The sequence below is a fragment of the Gopherus evgoodei genome, chromosome 3 (assembly GCF_007399415.2).
Source record: "Gopherus evgoodei ecotype Sinaloan lineage chromosome 3, rGopEvg1_v1.p, whole genome shotgun sequence".
In the NCBI taxonomy this organism is placed as follows: domain Eukaryota; kingdom Metazoa; phylum Chordata; order Testudines; family Testudinidae; genus Gopherus; species Gopherus evgoodei.
In genome coordinates, this window is record NC_044324.1 from 12,528,495 (window position 1) to 12,546,296 (window position 17,802).

Genomic DNA, 17,802 nt, shown 5'->3' on the forward strand with positions numbered 1-17,802 from the left:
ATCATATCTCCCCTTAGTCATCTCTTTTCCAAGATGAAAATTCCCAGTCTTCTTAATCTCTCCTCAATGGAAGATGTTCCATACCCTTAATCATTTTTGTTGCCCTTTTCTGAACCTTTTCCAATTCCAATAGATCTTTTTTGAGATGGGGCGACCACATCTGCACGCAGTATTCAAGATGTGGGTGTACCATGGATTTATATAGAGGCAACATGATATTTTCTGTCTTATTATCTTTCCCTTTCTTAATTATTCCCAACATTCTGTTTGTTTTTCTGACAGCTGCTGAACATTGAGTGGATTTTTCAGAGAACTAGCCACGGTGACTCCAAGATCTCTTTCTTGAGTGGTAACAGCTAATTTAGCCCCCATCATTATATATGTCTAGTTGGGATTATGTTTTCCAATGTGCATTACTTTGCATTTATCAACACTGAATTTCATCTGCCATTTTGTTGCCCAGTCACCCAGTTTTGAGAGATTCTTCTGTAGCTCTTCACAGTCTGCCCGTGTCTTAACTATCTTTAGTAATTTTGTATCATCTGCAAATTTTGCCACCTCACTGTTTACCCCTTTTTCCAGATCACTGATGAATATGTGGAATAGGACTGGGCCGAGTACAGACCCCTGGGGGACATCACTATTTACCTCTCTCCATTCTGAAAACGGACCATTTATACCTAATCTTTGTTTCCTGTTTTTTAAACAGTTACTGATCCATGAGAAAACCTTCCCTCTTATCCCCTGACAGCTTACTTTGCTTAAGAGTCTTTGGTGAAGGACTTTGTCAAAGCTTTTCAAAAATCTAAGTACACTATATCCACTGGATCACTTTGGTCCACATGCTTGTTGACCCCCTCAAAGAATTCTAGTAGATTGGTGAGGTATGATTTCCCTTTACTAAAACCATGTTGACTCTTACTCAACAAATTATGTTAATCTACATGTCTGACAATATTGTTCTTTATTATAGTTTCAACCAGTTTGTCTAGTGCTGAAGTCAGGCTTACAGGCCTGTAATTGCTGGGATCACCTCTGGAGCCCTTTTTGAAAATGGGAGTCACATTAGTTATCCTCCAGTCATCTGGTACAGAAGCTGATTTAAATGATAGGTTACAGACTACAGTTAGTGGTTCTGCAATTTCATCTGAGTTCCTTCAGAACTCTTGGGTGAATATCATCTGGTCCTGGCGACTTATTACTGATTAATTTATCAATTTGTTCCAAAACCTCCACTAGTGATACCTCAATTTTGGACAGTTCCTCAGATCTGTCACCCAAAAAGAATGGCTCAGGTTTGGGAATCTACCACACATCCTCAGCCATGAAGACCGATGCAAAGAATTAATTGAGTTTCTTCGCAATGGCCTTATCGTCCTTGAGTGCTCCTTTAGCACCTCCATCGTCCAGTGGCCCCACTGGGTGTGTAGCAGGCTTCCTGCTTCTGATGTACTTAAAAAAAATTGCTATTACTTTTTGAGTCTTTGACTAACTGTTCCTCAAATTCTTTTTTTGTCCTTCCCGGTGTTTATGCTCCTTTCCATTTTCCTCACTAGGATTTAACTTCCACTTTTTAAAGGATGCCTTTTTGCCTCTCACTGCTTCTTTTACTTTGTTGTTTAACCACAGTAGTTCTTTTTTGGTTCTCTTAATTTGGGGTTTACATTTAAGTTGAGCCTCTATTATGGTGTCTTTAAAATGTTTCCACGCAGTTTACAGAGATTTCACTTTTGGCTCTGTACTCTTTAATTTTTGTTTAACTAACCTCCTCATTTTTGTGTAGTTCCCCTTTCTGAAATTAAATGCTACAGTGTTGGGCTGCTGTGGTGTTTTTCCTGCCACAGGGATATTACATTTAATTATATTATGGTCACTATTACATTATTACATTTAATTATATTATGGTCCAGCTATGTTCACCTGTTGGACCAGATCCTGTGCTCCACTTAGGACTAAATCAAGAATTAAATGAAAGAGTGTGAAGTACTCAAAAATTAAGGTAATGTGGCCATGTAACGTACCTATGATCAACAGATGGAATGTAAGCAGCACTTCAGGGCTTTGCAGTCTCAAAGTGCTGGGCAATCCTTCCAGTGTGTGGTAGGATTAAAAATAAACATTTTGTAAAGCACTTCTCATCTGCAGATCACAAAGAGATTTGCAACGATGAGGCGGGACCATCAACCCCATTTCTGCAGCAGTGCAAGTTGGGGCACAGAAAGGTTACAGGCTTTGCCAACTATCTTCAGAATCCTGCTCAGTCCTGTAGACCACAATAAAGTAAAGCTGAGAATTCTCTGTCAAAATGATTTGTGACTCTCCCAAACCTGAAACTTTCCACAGCAAAATCACAATTTTGCTGAAATCTTTCTGCCAGGGAAAACTGAAATCAAATATTTTGTTTTAGTTGGGTCAGTTAAACCTCAATCTGTGACTGAGCTGCCATGGTGCCTATTGGGAATTTTAGTTCAGGCATCTCCTGTCCCTTTTCATACTGAGGGCCTGACCTTCCTGACTGGACTACATCTCCCATGATGCATCGGGAAGCTGTAGTGCATCATGGGAGATATAGTCCAGCTCACGGGAGGAATGAGAGCAGGAGATACCTGAACTACAGGTCCCAGGAGGCTTTATGATGATTCAGGCAGATGCAGTTTAACACTGAATTGAGCCAAAACAGTGAATCAAAATTTTTCATTTCATGCAAAGAACAATTTGGGGCAAAGCCAAACATGGAAATATTGGAATTTCTGGTGAGACAAAAAGTCTGATTTTTGATCAGCTCTACAACTATGTATGATTATCCCTGTTTGAAAGATGGGGAAAAGGCACAGAGCAACTTTTCCTGATTTGGGGCAGAGGCAGAATGAGCTGATGTCAGACCCCAGGCGTTCCTGACTCCTGGTCCTGTGTTTAAAGTCCACCAGTTTCTCAACACTGATGGTTCTTGCAGGAGCGGCCTATTCAGGAGAGCCCTGATTTAGCTGCTCTTTATAAAATTCCTCATCTGGGCTGGTGTATGGTTATCTCACCAGAGAGAGGAGCAGTCTGGCTTGGTGAATCAGATCAGTGCTTGTCTATCTGAACCACTAGGTGCCTAGAAGTCAGCCCCCCAGAAGGGGGGAATTTTTATCCTCTCCCATGGTGCCATCTCCTGGCTCTTCCATGGCTGAATGGAGCTTTGTGGGTTCTTTCAAAGCAGGGCTTACCAAGCAAACCCAGAAAGGAGGTAGACCCAACACAGCGCAAACCATTCTGGGTGGGTATTTATGCCTAGTACTGGCTAGGCAATCAGAGAGCCCTGGGATCTCTGCAGATCGATCTGGACCACAAAGCTGTCGTTGTGTACTAATGATTATGGGGCTGGAGGGATTAACTGATGAGCTGCTGAATACGTCTAGCTTGGCTGAGTGACAGCTCCGGTAGGGATGGGAGGGAGAGGATAACCTGGAAAGTGTAAACATCACGGAGTGGGGAGGTTTGTATGATCCAAGGGGTTAGAACCCAGGCTGATGGGACAATCTTGCATCCCAGCCCTGGTCCAGCAAAGCACTTCAGTACCTGCTTAGCTTAAGAAGCCAATGGGCCTAGCACATGCTTAACTTCTAACCACACGGGACACATGCTGTGCTGGATTGGGGCCAGCACACTCAGCACTTTCCAGCCTCGAGGTCATAATGAGCAAAGGGATGAACACCAGGGAGAACTTCCTCCTGGTGGGAGCTGCCGGGCTGTGGAATAGTTTTCCCAGAATGGGAGGCGTTAAAAGCTAGGCTGGGCTAAACCACTGGAGTAACAGAGTAGAGGGGCAATTGGATGTTGTAGAGCTGGAGATTTTTGATCCCTGACCTGTCAGAAGACAGATTAATTCAGATCTGGTCCTTGCACCTAGCCCAGGTTGGAAGGATGAAATTCACGCCTGTGCAGAGGGGTGCCAGGAGGCCAGAGAAACCCCCTGAACCTGCTGAAGTGAGATCCCAGCTCCTATGCACACAGACGGACAGACAGACGCTTCCACAAGCACGTCCTCCCTCTGCACTGCAGCATCCTCAGTCTGCAGGGCCGGCAGGTCAGAGCAGGGCGGCGGGCTAGCCAAGCTGTGCTCCAGTGCCAAAGCTCAAAGAGGACGCAGCGCTGCTGGGCACCGAAGCCTGTAACGCGGTCAGAGGTCAGTGGCTCCATGCCATGCTGTCCTTGGCAGAGACCCGGCGCCGCTGCAGCGGCTAATGACACACAAAACCAGGCAGGTGGGGAGAGCCCATCCAGCGGGTCTGAAACCCCAGCCCTGCTTCTGGCACTTCTGTGGGAGCCTCCCAGGGAAGAATCATTCAGGGAGCTTTAGGCACCAGCAAATGCCCTGTGCCACTAGGCCTGGTGCATCCATTTATCACCTTGCTTCTCAGCTACCCAGTCGCTCAGCTCAGTCTCCCCAGGTAATCGTCCCCTCCCAGCAACTATTTAAGCCAAGCCAAGTGAGGGGGGTTACACTGTACCTCCGTTCCACCCCCACAGGGCACGACAGCCAGGTCCTGCTGCTGATACATTTCCCTAGAGACCTACCCACCTCCCAGCTCTGGGACTTTCCCGCCATCTCTTCCACTGCCACCCTCCTGCCTCCTTTCGCCCTGCGGAGACACACTGGTGACCCTGATCGTCCCCAGCCCAGCATTCCAGGCCAGACCTAGTGGAAGGGAGGCCAGCAACGCAGGGCACACACACAGCGCGGATGAGGGAAGGTCTCCAGCCGTGGCGGGGTAGGACTCTGCTCCAGACAAGAGATCTGAACTCCCTGATGCCTCCTTGAGCCCTAGAGAATCCTCCCCTCCCTGCAGCTGATCCTAGTCAGCTCCCAAACAGCACAGCGCTTGTCCCCCAGCGAGCAGCTCCAGGGGACATATCCATGCTCCCGGGCTGGCAGGCACCCCTCCGCCCCCGATCCTGCATACGCCAAGCTCCAGAGCATCGCCCACGCGCCATAGCTGGTGGGCGAGTCCGTGTGCAGAGTTGGCATATTACATGGCTCAGGCTTTGTGTGTGTGTGTGTGTGTGTGTGTGTGTGTGTGTGTGTGTGTGTGTGTGAGTGAGAGAAAGTCCCCCAGGCCCTGCTTTTTCTCCTGCTCCATCCCCAGCCCATGATGGACGGATCTGAATAAACAACGAGGAAGAGGAAGGGCTCAGAGAGAGAGCTCACTTGGAGAGGGAAGGCAGGGCAGAGCTAAGCCACAGCTCATGCTATTCACACGGTCCCCCCGCCAGTTCCCAGCTATGCTTCCTCCTGCAAGTGTCTCTCTCCTTCAGGAACATCCTGCCTCAAGCATCTTCTGTGTCCCCGGAGGGATTTGTATTGCTCTCAGCATCATCCTGGCAGAGGAGCCAAGCCCAAGCCCAAGGCCCCACCTGCATGCAGCATTGCTCCAGTTTAATCACACTTGTGATTTAGTTACACTGATGCAGCGTTAAACCGATTTAAACACAGCTTGCGTTGATAAATTCACAGGCACAAGCTGAACAGACATAACCAGTCTGACACCAACGTGAGAGCGTCCACATGGGGGTCTGCACCAATTTAGGTTACATGGATGCAAACTATGTGTGTTGACACGCGCCGAGCAACACCCTTTTTGTACCATTCTCTGCTTCTCCTGAGTGAGGTGATCCACAATCTTCTCACCCTGGAGTGTGACCTCCACCAAGCTGGTCAGCACTCGGATGGGCGACCTCCCAGGAGCCCCCGGGGTGCTGCTGTAAGTGGCGTTGTACATTAGCTGGCGTTCCTCCTTCTGAGTCAGTGAGGCAAGGCCCCAGGGTGCTGCTAGAGGGCGCTGTGATGGGGGAGGCATCATTGACAGCCTGAGTCCAAGACGGTCCTAAAGTCATGGCGTCACTCAAGATCCCATGACACTTTCTCTGGGAGTTGAGGGGTTACACTCTGGCGCCCCGGCTACATTCCATTCTGGGACATTCTGAAAACTCAGCCTGTCGTTTCTATTGGGAAGGGTGGTGTTCTTCTCTTCCTGGCCTAAACTGCTATGCAGTGGGATTCCTTCTCCAAACTCCTTTCTTTCCGCTAGCTTCCCGTCGGTACTGTACCCCCCAGCCTCCCCTCCAGATGCCATCTGCCCACACTAAGACAATCAAAGGAAATAACTAGATTTGTATGTAACATCCCCCGACTCCCAGCCTGGCTAAACCACTGGAGTAACAGAGCAGAGGGGCAATTGGATGTTGTAGAGCTGGAGATTTGAGAGGTCATCAGAGGATTTGAATTCCAGCACCATCAGGACTGGAGCCAAAGGGTTAAGTCCATTAGCTGGTAACAGTAGTAGGTCATTATCCTCTATATGGACTAACTGCTAGATGGGGCCATGGCACACGTTGTGGAGGGGTATTACATACACAACAATAAGCTTTTCTCACCATCTTTCTCTTTTAGGGTCCTTGGCCTTCCATATCCCATTTCTGACTCTTGTCTATTTCTATCCTTTGTGGTTTTCTATCTATCTGAGATCAGAAGAGTCTCAGAGCCGGGGTGTGGTGCTCATAGCGGGTCTGTACAGCACCATGCACACCTCTGGCATTATATATGAAACTAATAAGTGCTGCTGTGCACTGTTGGACAGCTGCCCTGTCCCATCTCAGAGGGGGCAGCATCTCTGTGGTGGGGGAAAGGATCCTTGTATTTCCTTTGCACAACATTTTGGGATGGAGACTGCTTCATTAATGCACATGATCAGCATTGTAATAAATGGCCTCATTTCAGATCCATGGAAATTTGCATCCCATTAATCCGAATGGCTTCCCCACAATGATTCTGCTTTAAGAGCGGTATTTTTGGACTTCATCCCCTGCTACCGTAGTGACTTCATTTTGTCTGAAGCATCTCCCCTAGTCTTGGAAAGGGAGAGGGTGGCTACCACAGATCCACCTGATCAAAGAGGGAGTGTCGCCTGATGATTACAAGCAGAGCTTGTGACCTAGTAACTACTTAGTCCTTGTCCCAGTCCTGCCACTGACACCCTGCGTGACCTTAGCCAACTCACTTAACCATGTTCTGCACCTCAGTTTCTGCATCTGCAGTATGGGGATTAGCCCACCATGCGGGGATGTGGTAGGCTCAGTCTTCTGTGCTCGGAGACCCCTGGATTATCTCATTTCGTTCTGCAGCCCACTTTGTGTGAGACATTCTCTCTAGCTGGGTCTGAAATATTTCCTTCTGCTGTTTACCTAGGCATCGCATGCCCATTGCCATGGCAACCCACTAGGCTTCACATGTACCATTTTGAGATCTCAAGGAGGCTGGGTCGGATAGGCCGGCTCTGGGGTGAGCCTCTCGCTCCAATGGAAGAGGACACCACCTGGATTTGGTCCTCCCACACCTGAGCCCACAGTTTGAGAACCATTAAGTGCAAGGAGTAACTAGGTGCTAAGTGACATGGGCCGATGGCTGCAATTCCTTCACTGTGGCTGCTGCAAGAGAGCTGTGATTGGGGTCCCCACTCAACCCAACATGGCCCATGCACAATGCCTATTGTCTAAACTCACTCCTCCGTTTCCTCCCTCCCTGGGATCTCCCTCTATTCATCAAGTACCAAAGCCCTAAGACAGAACTGTGCCATACTTACAGACATAACCCTTCGGCTCCTAGCTCCCTTCTGCGTGGGATGATTACAGTACCGGTCCAAGGCACCTCCTAGCTCCATCTTGCCTCTTCCTGCCTGGTGCTAATGAGACCAGCTGGTCTGGCTGTCAGGCTGGGTCAGTAGCACTAACTCTCCGTTCACTCTGACGGTAAGTTACAGGGTGCCCAGGAAACGCTCACGGGTTCTCCTCTGAATCCAGCTAGTGTGGGTAACAGCAGCTGTGAAGACAGCACCATGCAGCCTTCAGAGTGGGCAGTGCCAACCTGCCACAGCCCAGAGGGCCACTCGCTGGTGGGATGGTATCTAAAAGGGTGTCATCAGGAGGAGGGAGAAAACTTGTTCACCTTAGCCTCCAATGATAGAACAAGACGCAATGGGCTTAAACTGCAGCAAGGGAGATTTAGGTTGGACATTAGGAAAAAGTTCCTAACTGTCAGGGTAGTTAAACACTGGAATAGATTGCCTAGGGAAGTTGTGGAATCTCCATCTCTGGAGATATTTAAGAGTAGGTTAGATAAATGTCTATTAGGGATGGTCTAGACAGTATTTGGTCCTGCCATGAGGGCAGGGGACTGGACTCGATGACTCATAGACTCATAGACTCTAGGACTGGAAGGGACCTTGAGAGGTCATCGAGTCCAGTCCCCTGCCCTCATGGCAGGACCAAATACTGTCCTGACCTCTCGAGGTCCCTTCCAGTCCTAGAGTCTATGAGTCTATGAGTCTATGGCCTCGAACAAGTGATGGTCCTCATTTTTCAGATACTGATTTCAAGGCCAGAGGGGACTCTGAGGATCATCTACGCTGACCTCCAGTATGAGACCGGCCAGAGAACCTCCCCCAGTGAGTCCTGAGTGAAGCCCAGAACTTGGTTGAGCTAGAGCAGATTCTTTGGAAAGCCCGAGCTGTACCTACCCGTCTTTGTAAAGCACACTGTAAGTGCTCAGTATTATCCAAGGGAAATCGATATTCAGCCTGACCTGTGGGGTCATGACCAGCTCTGCACCCAGGTGATGACCGAGAGGCTTTTCTGTGCTGCTCCCCACCATAGCACCCGAGCAGCTGAAACCTCAATGGATGGATTTAGCTTCACCCCAGCCCTGAGTGGGAGGGAAGTCCTGTTTTCCCCATTTTACACTGGGAAACTGAGGCTTAGCAAGACCGAAATACATCTACACTGCAATGAAATACCCGTGGCTGGCCCGGGGCCGCTGACTTGGGCTCTCGGGGCTTGTTCTGCAGGGCTAAAAATTGCAGTGTGGCTGTCCAGGCTCGGGCTGGAGCCTGGCCTCTGAGACCCTTCCCCCACACAGAGTCTGGGACTTGGTGCCATGGTGTTTTTTCTTGCCATGTAGACGTACCTAAGGGACTTGCCCTAACGCGTGTGTAGCAGGGCCAGGGTTAGCTCTCAAGTCCCAGTCCAGAGCGTGAACCCCCAGAGCATCCTTCTCCTGCAGGGACATCTCAAGGGAGGAGCCTATACTACAGTCCTCCCTTTGAATCCCTCCAATGGCTCTCCCTTCCCTAGCGCATCAAGATCCTGGTCTTCCCTGTGAAAGCCCTTCTCTGTCTAACCCACCCTTCCTGTCCTCCCTCCTTCGCTATCGACACCTGTCACCCACTCGTTTCTTTTCCAAGGGCTGCCTCTCCCCCGCTGCCCCTCACGCTTGGGAGGTGCTCCCTGTAACCATCCACCAAACGACATCCTCCTCCTTCCAACCCTCATTTGCCCTGCTTCCTGGACAAAACTAGCCAACAGGGAAGTAGCTGGGTGCTGAGAACAGCGCCAACCAATACACCCACTTTGTTTCCTGGTCATCCCCCCGTCTGTCTGTCTTCATCTGTTGTCCCTTGTCTTATACTTCGATTGTAAGCTTCTTAGAGCAGGGACCGTCTCTGTGTTCTGGCTTTGTACAACACCCACCGCAGTGGGGCCCTGGTCCATGACTAGTGTTCCCAGGTACTATGGAAACACAAATCCTTAACAAACAATAATAACCATTGAGTTTCTCCAGCAGAGCAGGAGCAGCACTGACAGACTCAATGAAGCAACACTCTGAGGCCTGGTCTACACTACGGGGTTAGGTCACATTTAGCTGCATTAGGTCGATTTAAAAATGACCGCGTCCACACAACCAACCCCGTTCCATCGACCTAAAGGGCTCTTAAAATCAGGGGAGTAGCGCTAAAATTGACTTTGCTGGCTTGAATTTGGGGTAGCGAGGATGCAAATCGACGGTATTGGCCTCCGGGAGCTATCCCACAGTGCTCCATTGTGACCGCTCTGGACAGCACTTTCAATTCTAATGCACTAGTCAGCTACACAGGAAAAGCTCAGGCTCCGGGAACTTTTGAATTTCATTTCCTGTTTGGTCAGCCTGGCGAACTCAGCAGCCCAGGTGACCATGCAGCCCCCCTCCCCCAAATCGTAGAGCGTAGAATGTTTCTACGCTCCCCCTATCATCTCCATCCCTGAAGTTATCGCAGATTAGAAGGCGAAAAAAACGCACTTGCGGTGACGTGTTTTCCGAGCTCATGCAGGCCTCCCGCACTGAGAGGGCACAGCGTAATGCATGGAGGCATTCAGTGGCAGAGGCCAGGAAAGGACATGATGACGCGTCTGTTGGGGGAGCAAATGGACATGATGATGATGCGTCTGTTGGAGCTGCAGGGAAGCCAGCAAGAGCACAGACCCCAGTGGCATCCACTGTATAACCGCCTACCCTCCTCCCCATGTTCCATAGCTTCCTCACCCACACGCCCAAGAACGCAGGGGAGGGGGGAGGCTCCAGGCACCCAGCCACTCCACTGCAGAGGATGGCCCAAGCAACAGGCGGCTGTCATTCAAACAATTTGATTTTTAGTGTAGCTATAATAAGTAATGTGGCCTTGTCCCTCCCTTCTCCCCCACCCCACCTGGGCTACCTTGTACATTATCTCATTTCTTTTAATTAATAAAGAAAGAATGCGTGGTTTCAAAACAATAGTTACTTTATTTCGAAGGGGGGAGGGTGGTTGGCTTACAGGGAATTAAAATCAACAAAGGGGGGTGGGTTTGCATCAAGGAGAAACACACACAACTGTCACACCAAAGCCTGGCCAGTCATGAAACTGGTTTTCAAAGCCTCTCTGATGCGCAGCGCGCCTTCCTGTGCTCTTCTAATTGCCCTGGTGTCTGGTGCAAAACGAATGTCTGCCGTTGCTTTCACGGAGAGAGAGGCGACTGACGAAATGTACCCCAAACCACCTGCGACAAAGTTTTTTGTCCTATCAGGCATTCGGACCTTAACCCAGAATTCCAATGGGCGGCGGAGACTGCGGGAACTGTGGGATAGCTACCCACAGTGCACCGCTCCATAAGTCGATGCTGGCCACGGTAGTGAGGACGTGCTCCACTGACTTAATGCGCTTAATGTGGACATATGCAATCGACCGTATAAAATCGATGTCTAAAAATCAACTTCTATAAAATCGACCTAATTTCGTAGTGTAGACATACCCTAAGTATCCCAGTAGCAGTTATTGTAACTTGGATTGTAATGGTCTTTGAAATAAAACCGGATCGTCACAGATGAACTGAAAAGCATCTAAAAGGTTAAAGAGTTTCAAGGTGTTGCTCACAACCCACTCATGCAGTTTATCTTCGGTAAACGAAACAGTAGAAATCAAAGGAAACACCCGCTCTCTTTTTCAGTGTGATATGCTGGTGCTATCTTTAGTCCATGCTTATCTGTGATCTTATGTCATTGTACACCAAATATTTCTGCTGCCAGCGTTAAGAGAAAGCTACATTTTAAAAGCACAAACTCTCTGAAATCCAATTGCTCTTTCACATCCTTTCCAAGTGCTGCGTTGAGAGTCTGAGGTCAATAAATCTGGGCATTCAGGCCAAAAGAAATAAACACTTTCTCATAATGCTGCGTGGGGTTGCGTGAGCATGTGAAAACAGGCCCTGTTGTGATGGAGAGCAGCAAGCCGGAGCCTGAGGCATTTGCTCTGAGACTCTTAAACTTTGAATTTTCTCCCTTTTATGCAATTAAAGTCTAGGTAAGGCAAAGGGCATGGCCAGCAAGGTTTGCACAATCTACTACCGACAACAATATTTTTCATGCCATTTCAGTGCAAACAGGGGGGATCTTTTCTTTAGAGACTCATTCCCCAAATGCACCAACACCGATCAGATTGGCACATGAAAACCTCTTTGGGATCCATTTCCACTGGAATGCTGCGGGTGCCTCATTGGACCAACTTCTGTTGGTGAAAGAGACAAGCTTTTGAGCTACCCAGAGCTCTTCTTGTATAGGCCCGAAAGCTTGTCTCTTTCACCAACAGAAGTTGGTCCGATAACAGATAACACCTAACCCACCTTCTCTCTCGAGTATCCTTGGACCAACATGGCTATAACACTGTGTAAAGATCAGAAAGGTCTGGGAGTCATCAGCACACTGAATGCATTGCAGCCACTATCTCAGAAACCTCCAACCATGTTGAACTATAGACTACTTATGCCACCCTCTAGGGGAAAACCCTTGGGGCAGAGAAACAACTGGCCACAACCAAAAGACATACATCAATTTAAGCTCATCAGCTGTAACTAGTTTTGTTTTCTCTGCAGGATCCCTCCCTAATCATCTTTGCCTCAGACAGACAAATCAAGCCCACTTACACTCTTAGGATGGAGCTGATAGGATCCACCTGGTCTGCTGTCAGAGTTGGTCAGCAAAGAGAGCTCTGCATCTCTACCCGGGGACTTGACATGAGGGGGAGTCAGCGAAAGAACTCTGTATTTGTACACAACTATGAACGTGATAGCATGGTTACGGCTTTATGGATTAATATTTGTTCATAATGCATTATAATAAAGGGGGAAATACATTTCAGAGGGTGTTAAAGTTTGAACAGGAAGAGAATTATTTAAAAAAAACCCCAACCCATCCCTGCAAACCGAATGGTGAGAAGTCAATTGGCCTGAAGAACAGCTCGTCTCTTACCTCATCAAACCTGGCCTCCTCCTCGCAGTTTTCAAGTACTCGGGTGTAGAAGGAGAGACCTGCAGAAAGCAGAGAGGAAAACAGCTTTGATACTTCAAAGCAGCAGGGGACTGTGAGAGGAAGAGTTAGTGGGAGGAGAGGATGTCTGGGGGGAATGGGAGGAGCTGTCCTGGACCCGAGAGGACCTGCTAACAGCACTGCACTGTGGGAGTGCGTCTGAGAGCGCATGGATGCAACAGGTTCGAGTCTGAGTGGGCACGCAGAGTGTGTGTGTGTGTGTGTGTGTGTGTGTGTGTGCGCGCGCACCATCTGTATGGGGGGGTACGTGTACACTGAGTGAGCACCCCGGCTGTATATGTATCATCTTTATAAGTCCCATCTCTTCTTTACCATGAGGGACGACAGACCTGGGGGGGATAGGGGGCTGTCACACCCCCTGGCTTGACGTGGTTTCCATCAGATGCAGGTATCAGAGGGTAGCCGTGTTAGTCTGGATCTGTAAAAGCAGCAAAGAATCCTGTGGCACCTTATAGACTAACAGACGTTTTGGAGCATGAGCTTTCGTGGGTGAATACCCACTTCGTCAGATGCATGTGAGTGAAGTGGGTATTCACCCACGAAAGCTCATGCTCCAAAACGTCTGTTAGTCTATAAGGTGCCACAGGATTCTTTGCTGCTTTTATCAGATGCAGGGTTTACGGTTTGATTCAATAGCTGTCAGCCCTCCCACTGTACAAATGGTTCCAACCCCCCTGCGACAGACCCAGACTCTGGATCTGGATTCAAACCAGAAAGTTTGCAGCTGAATTTGCATCGCTCCTATTTACTGCACGGGGGAAGGAGGAAGGGTGTCCTAATCTGGACACCTCAAACTTCAGGAGAGTTTGGATTTGGATTTCCAACTTCCTGGTTCAGGGGAGTTCAGCCGCAGGGGCTTGGCTGGGGTCCAGTCTCTCCCCACGGTACTCATGAATCTGAGGGAATCATTTGACCAACCCACTCCGAGTTTATAACAAACCGTGACACCGGGTGAGTTTTCACAGGCCTAGGCCATCCCAGGGAATAACAGCTCTAAGAATTCAATGCTGAAACACAGCTCTAGTCCATGGCCCCCTGTCTCACTCTTCCTGCTCAGTAAACCGACCACGCAAACAGGTCCAGGGAATGAGGATTTAAAAGTCCACGTCGCTGAGTCTGCAGAGAGCATGCCTTTAAACAACCGCCCCCTGGAAGCTGCTCCTGCTGCTCCTGTTCCGATTGTTTGATCAGGTCTCGTGAATTTCATTGACTCATTCAAAATAAACACAGAGAATTTGAGAGGTTTCACTTCTCCGGGGCAGCAGGGATTATGACAGGTTTGAAAGCAAATCTCCGGCTGGGAGGATGCAGACAGATGTGCTGGGTAACCCCTCGGGATGGGCAATGGGAATTTTTTAATGTTTTTTTCCTTTACTGACTGTGTGAAATTAATAAATATTTCCACCATCCGATCAAAGGGTTCACACTGTGCTTTCAGCTGTTCTGGTTCAATAACCTTTCTGACTTTGCAGAGCCAGTATTGTTATTTAACATCCACTGGGCAATGCTGCAGAAAGAGAAGTGAATAAAATGCTCGTTTTAAGGCACTGAATCCAAACGAACCCTCTGTGACTCAAAGGCAATCATGCTTCTTGGGTTATTAAATCCTTACATGTTCCCAGCAGGCAGGACCATGTATGTATTTGACCAGGGTCCAAAATTCCCAGGATAGCTGAGCATCTGCGATACCATGCACAGAGCTTTGTGGGGGTAACTCTGGGGAGAGTTGTACCAGCTATTGAGCTGTTATAACAAGGATCCAGGTTCCAGCATGTGATCCTCTGCCAGCATTACTGTCCCCTTTCCGACTGGACTCTGAGACGAGTTTACAAAATGAGGCAGTTATAGGAGGGAACTGAGCCTCTGGATTTCTGGGTTCTCCTTCTAAGGGAAAATTGGGCCGTGCTTTAGGCTTGCACAAAAACATGAGTTTTGTTTAAGTCTTTGTTTCATTAATCGTTTCCCCCATGAAATCATTTTAAACTCCAGGGAAATTGAATAAACAGCATCTTTTCTAACTAAACAGAAGCCTGTAGTCCAGGAGCGTCAAGTGCCTGTGTGTACAGGCACCACGGATCGCCAGTGGGGGTACGACCCCTCGGCTTTCCGTATTAATGCTCTTCAGGGCAGTCAGCACACCTACTGTTGTGCCTGTACAGCACCCGGCACACCGGACCCTATTCCTGATTGGGGGTGGGGGCTCTTCTGGCCTTCAAACAACCCCCAACTTCTCCAAGCTCATCATCAGAAACAAGCTCCCCACAGACCAGGACACACCAACTCAAACCAGCACCAGACACTGCCAGAACAACAGATACAAAACCAGCAGACATACCTCCACAGCTGCAATGATCAACACCCCCCACCATGCACCTTTCAAGATCCAGGGGTCCTTGTGATGGGGTGTACAAACCCCACACTAGGCAACAAGGGGTTAAGGGATTATTTTGGGCTCAGCCAACCCCTCCCCACCAGCAGCAAATGTTCCATCTGCTGGGGCAATTAAAAGGCAAGGAACTAGCTATCTGGGGGCAGAGCCGGAGGTGAGGAGACCTGCAGCCCAAAGCTCCAGCAGAGCAGAGGGAAACCTAAGATTCTGACCCAGGTGCCCAAAGGGGCCCTCCCTGAGGGAAGGGGGGACCCACCTGGGAGGCAACCAGAAAGGGAAGTATCCTCTGGACCTTGGCCTTTGGTAACCTCCTCTTGTGGTTTGGGCTTCTGCAGCAGGCGAAGGCCTTGGACTAAGCTGACCCCAAGGGGGGTGGATGAGAGGAAGAGGCCCAGGGACAACAGCCTCAAGCAGCCTTGGTTGCCAGGCTACTGGTAGCCCAAAGGGCCCTGGGTTGGAGCCCGGTAGACAGGGCTCAGGCTCCCCTTCCCACAACCCCCTTGGCAGTCAGGAGGTGCAGCCATGACCACTAGGCTAGGCTCCCCAAGTGGGAACCGTTACAGTCCTGCACATGTCTATCACAACATGTGGGGTGCCTCATCCACCGCACTACATGCCCCAACAATGGTGTGGGTGAAACCAGGCAATTGCTAGGCTCTCAAATGAACTCACCCAGAAAAATGATAAAAGACAAGGCCACCCTATCACCTGGGGGTGAAAGCATTCTGTGGTAGAGAGACGGCTGTACCTCCTGGCAGACATCACAGTGAGGGGATGTTTCCAGATGTGGCAGGGTGAGATCCCAGCTCATGGATAGAACTCGGAAAAAACCTGACTACTGTCACTAGTGTCTGTTGCTGATTTTCTGGATAACCGGAGGCACGGCATACCTCTCTATGACTCAGTTTCCCTGCGTGTAAAATAGATGCTGTGATCTGTACAGAAGGTACAGATCTGCCCCGCAGGGAGTCTGTTTGGACAAATGAATGCTTGGGAGGGTGCCAAGATGCCTAGATGGAAGAATATTCACTCTACACTTGCCTTTCGCTAATTGTATCCCTTTTTGCCGAAACAATTCCCTCTCCTGGCTCCTTTGTGGAGGATTCTACAGATTTGTGACTTTTTATCCCCTACTTGAACTAAAGTCAAGCAGCAATTCAGAGCAATCCTCCTGCTCAAATGCACATGGAAACCTGTCACCTCCTGGCCTGTCTTCTGACTTAACTTCTCTCTTGCAGTCATAGAATCCTACCACTGACGGAGCGCACACCCACACAACACTCTGCTCCACACCCACCGGCTGCACTCCTGGGGAGATGCCAGCTGCCAGCAAGAGACGCTAAACAGAACAACCCACGCCCGCAACACTCAGCTGGCTGTAACAATAAGAGAGAAGTAATAATAATGACTGGCATTTGCATAGCACTTTTCGTGTTGAACCTAAAGCCCACAGGAAAATTACAACCAACTGTGAGCAGTGTTTAGGGATCACTGCTTCACCACCACTGAAATGCAGCCACTTCTGGAGCAGAACGGGGTAGCCTGCAAACAGCTCACAGTACGCACACTGTTCAGGACGTAATGTGGCGGGTACTGAACTACATGGGGCATGAATGGAATTATTTTGAGACACTGTGAATAACACGCCTGGTCCTGGGAAAATGCCCTGGGATCTCTAATGGTCACGAGGGGCGGGATCTTGATGTTATTAGTTGTATTGCAGTAAAGTCTAGGAGCCTCAGTGATGAACCAGAGCCCCAGAGCAAAGGCACAACCGCAAACATGGTCCCAGCCCCGAAGAGCTTACAGTCAAAGTCTGAGACTGACAGCCGACGGATACAATCAGATGGGAGGAGCATAAGGAAAATGCGGGACAATTGTGTTCACCGGTGGCAACTGCAAGATCGTGGCTCCCATGAGAACAGCACTCCCTAGCGCCACCCTGAGGTATTGGCTCAGTACCAACTCAGAGAGAAAAGCATCTCTTGTGAATTTTCAGCGCTAGTGTTTTCCATCTGAGTGTTTCCTACCAGTTATCATCTCTCTAGCACTGGAAGTGCTTTACACAGCAGGACAACAGACCGGGTCCCCACCCCATGGAGCCTGCAGTTTGAAAGGCAGATACATTGCAAGGCTGCGAGCAGTTTACCGAGTTTTTGAGGAATTAGCCAAAACAGCAAGAAAGTGACGCATTGCTGGTTATTGTCTCCACCAATAAATGTGACAACAGTGGCACAAATTTCTTAACAGCATGGAGGGATACAGCATCACAGCAACGTCTGACTCAAGAGGTCATCGAATCCAGCCCCCTGCACTGTGGCAGGACCACGTAATCCTAGACCATCCCTGACAGGTGTTTGTCCCACCTGTTCTTAAAACCCTCCCATGACAGCGATTCCACAACCTCCCTTGGAAACCTGTTCCAGAGCTTAACTCTATTTAGAGCTAGAGAGTTTTTCTTAAAATCTAACCTAACTCTCCCTTGCTGCAGATTCAGCCCATTCCTTCCTCTCCTACCTTCAGTGGACGTGGAGAACAACCGATCACAAACCGCTTTATAACAGCCCTTCCCATATTTGAAGGCTATCAGGTACCCCCTCAGTTTACTAGGTCCAGTTTTCTTTAACCTTTCCTCACAGGTCAAGTTTTCTAACTCCTTGATCAGTTTTTGTGGATCTGTCTCCAATTCGTCCAACCTTTACTC

General features: G+C 49.0%; 1 protein-coding gene across 1 annotated transcript in view; it reads right to left on the reverse strand.

Annotated features, from left to right (window-relative positions):
- OTOF (otoferlin) overlaps positions 1–17,802 on the reverse strand; it is a 193,013-nt gene that overhangs the window by 165,851 nt on the left and 9,360 nt on the right. Inside the window, 1 exon segment of the mRNA XM_030555087.1 lies at positions 12,632–12,690. Coding sequence (XP_030410947.1) covers positions 12,632–12,690 — 59 coding nt within the window.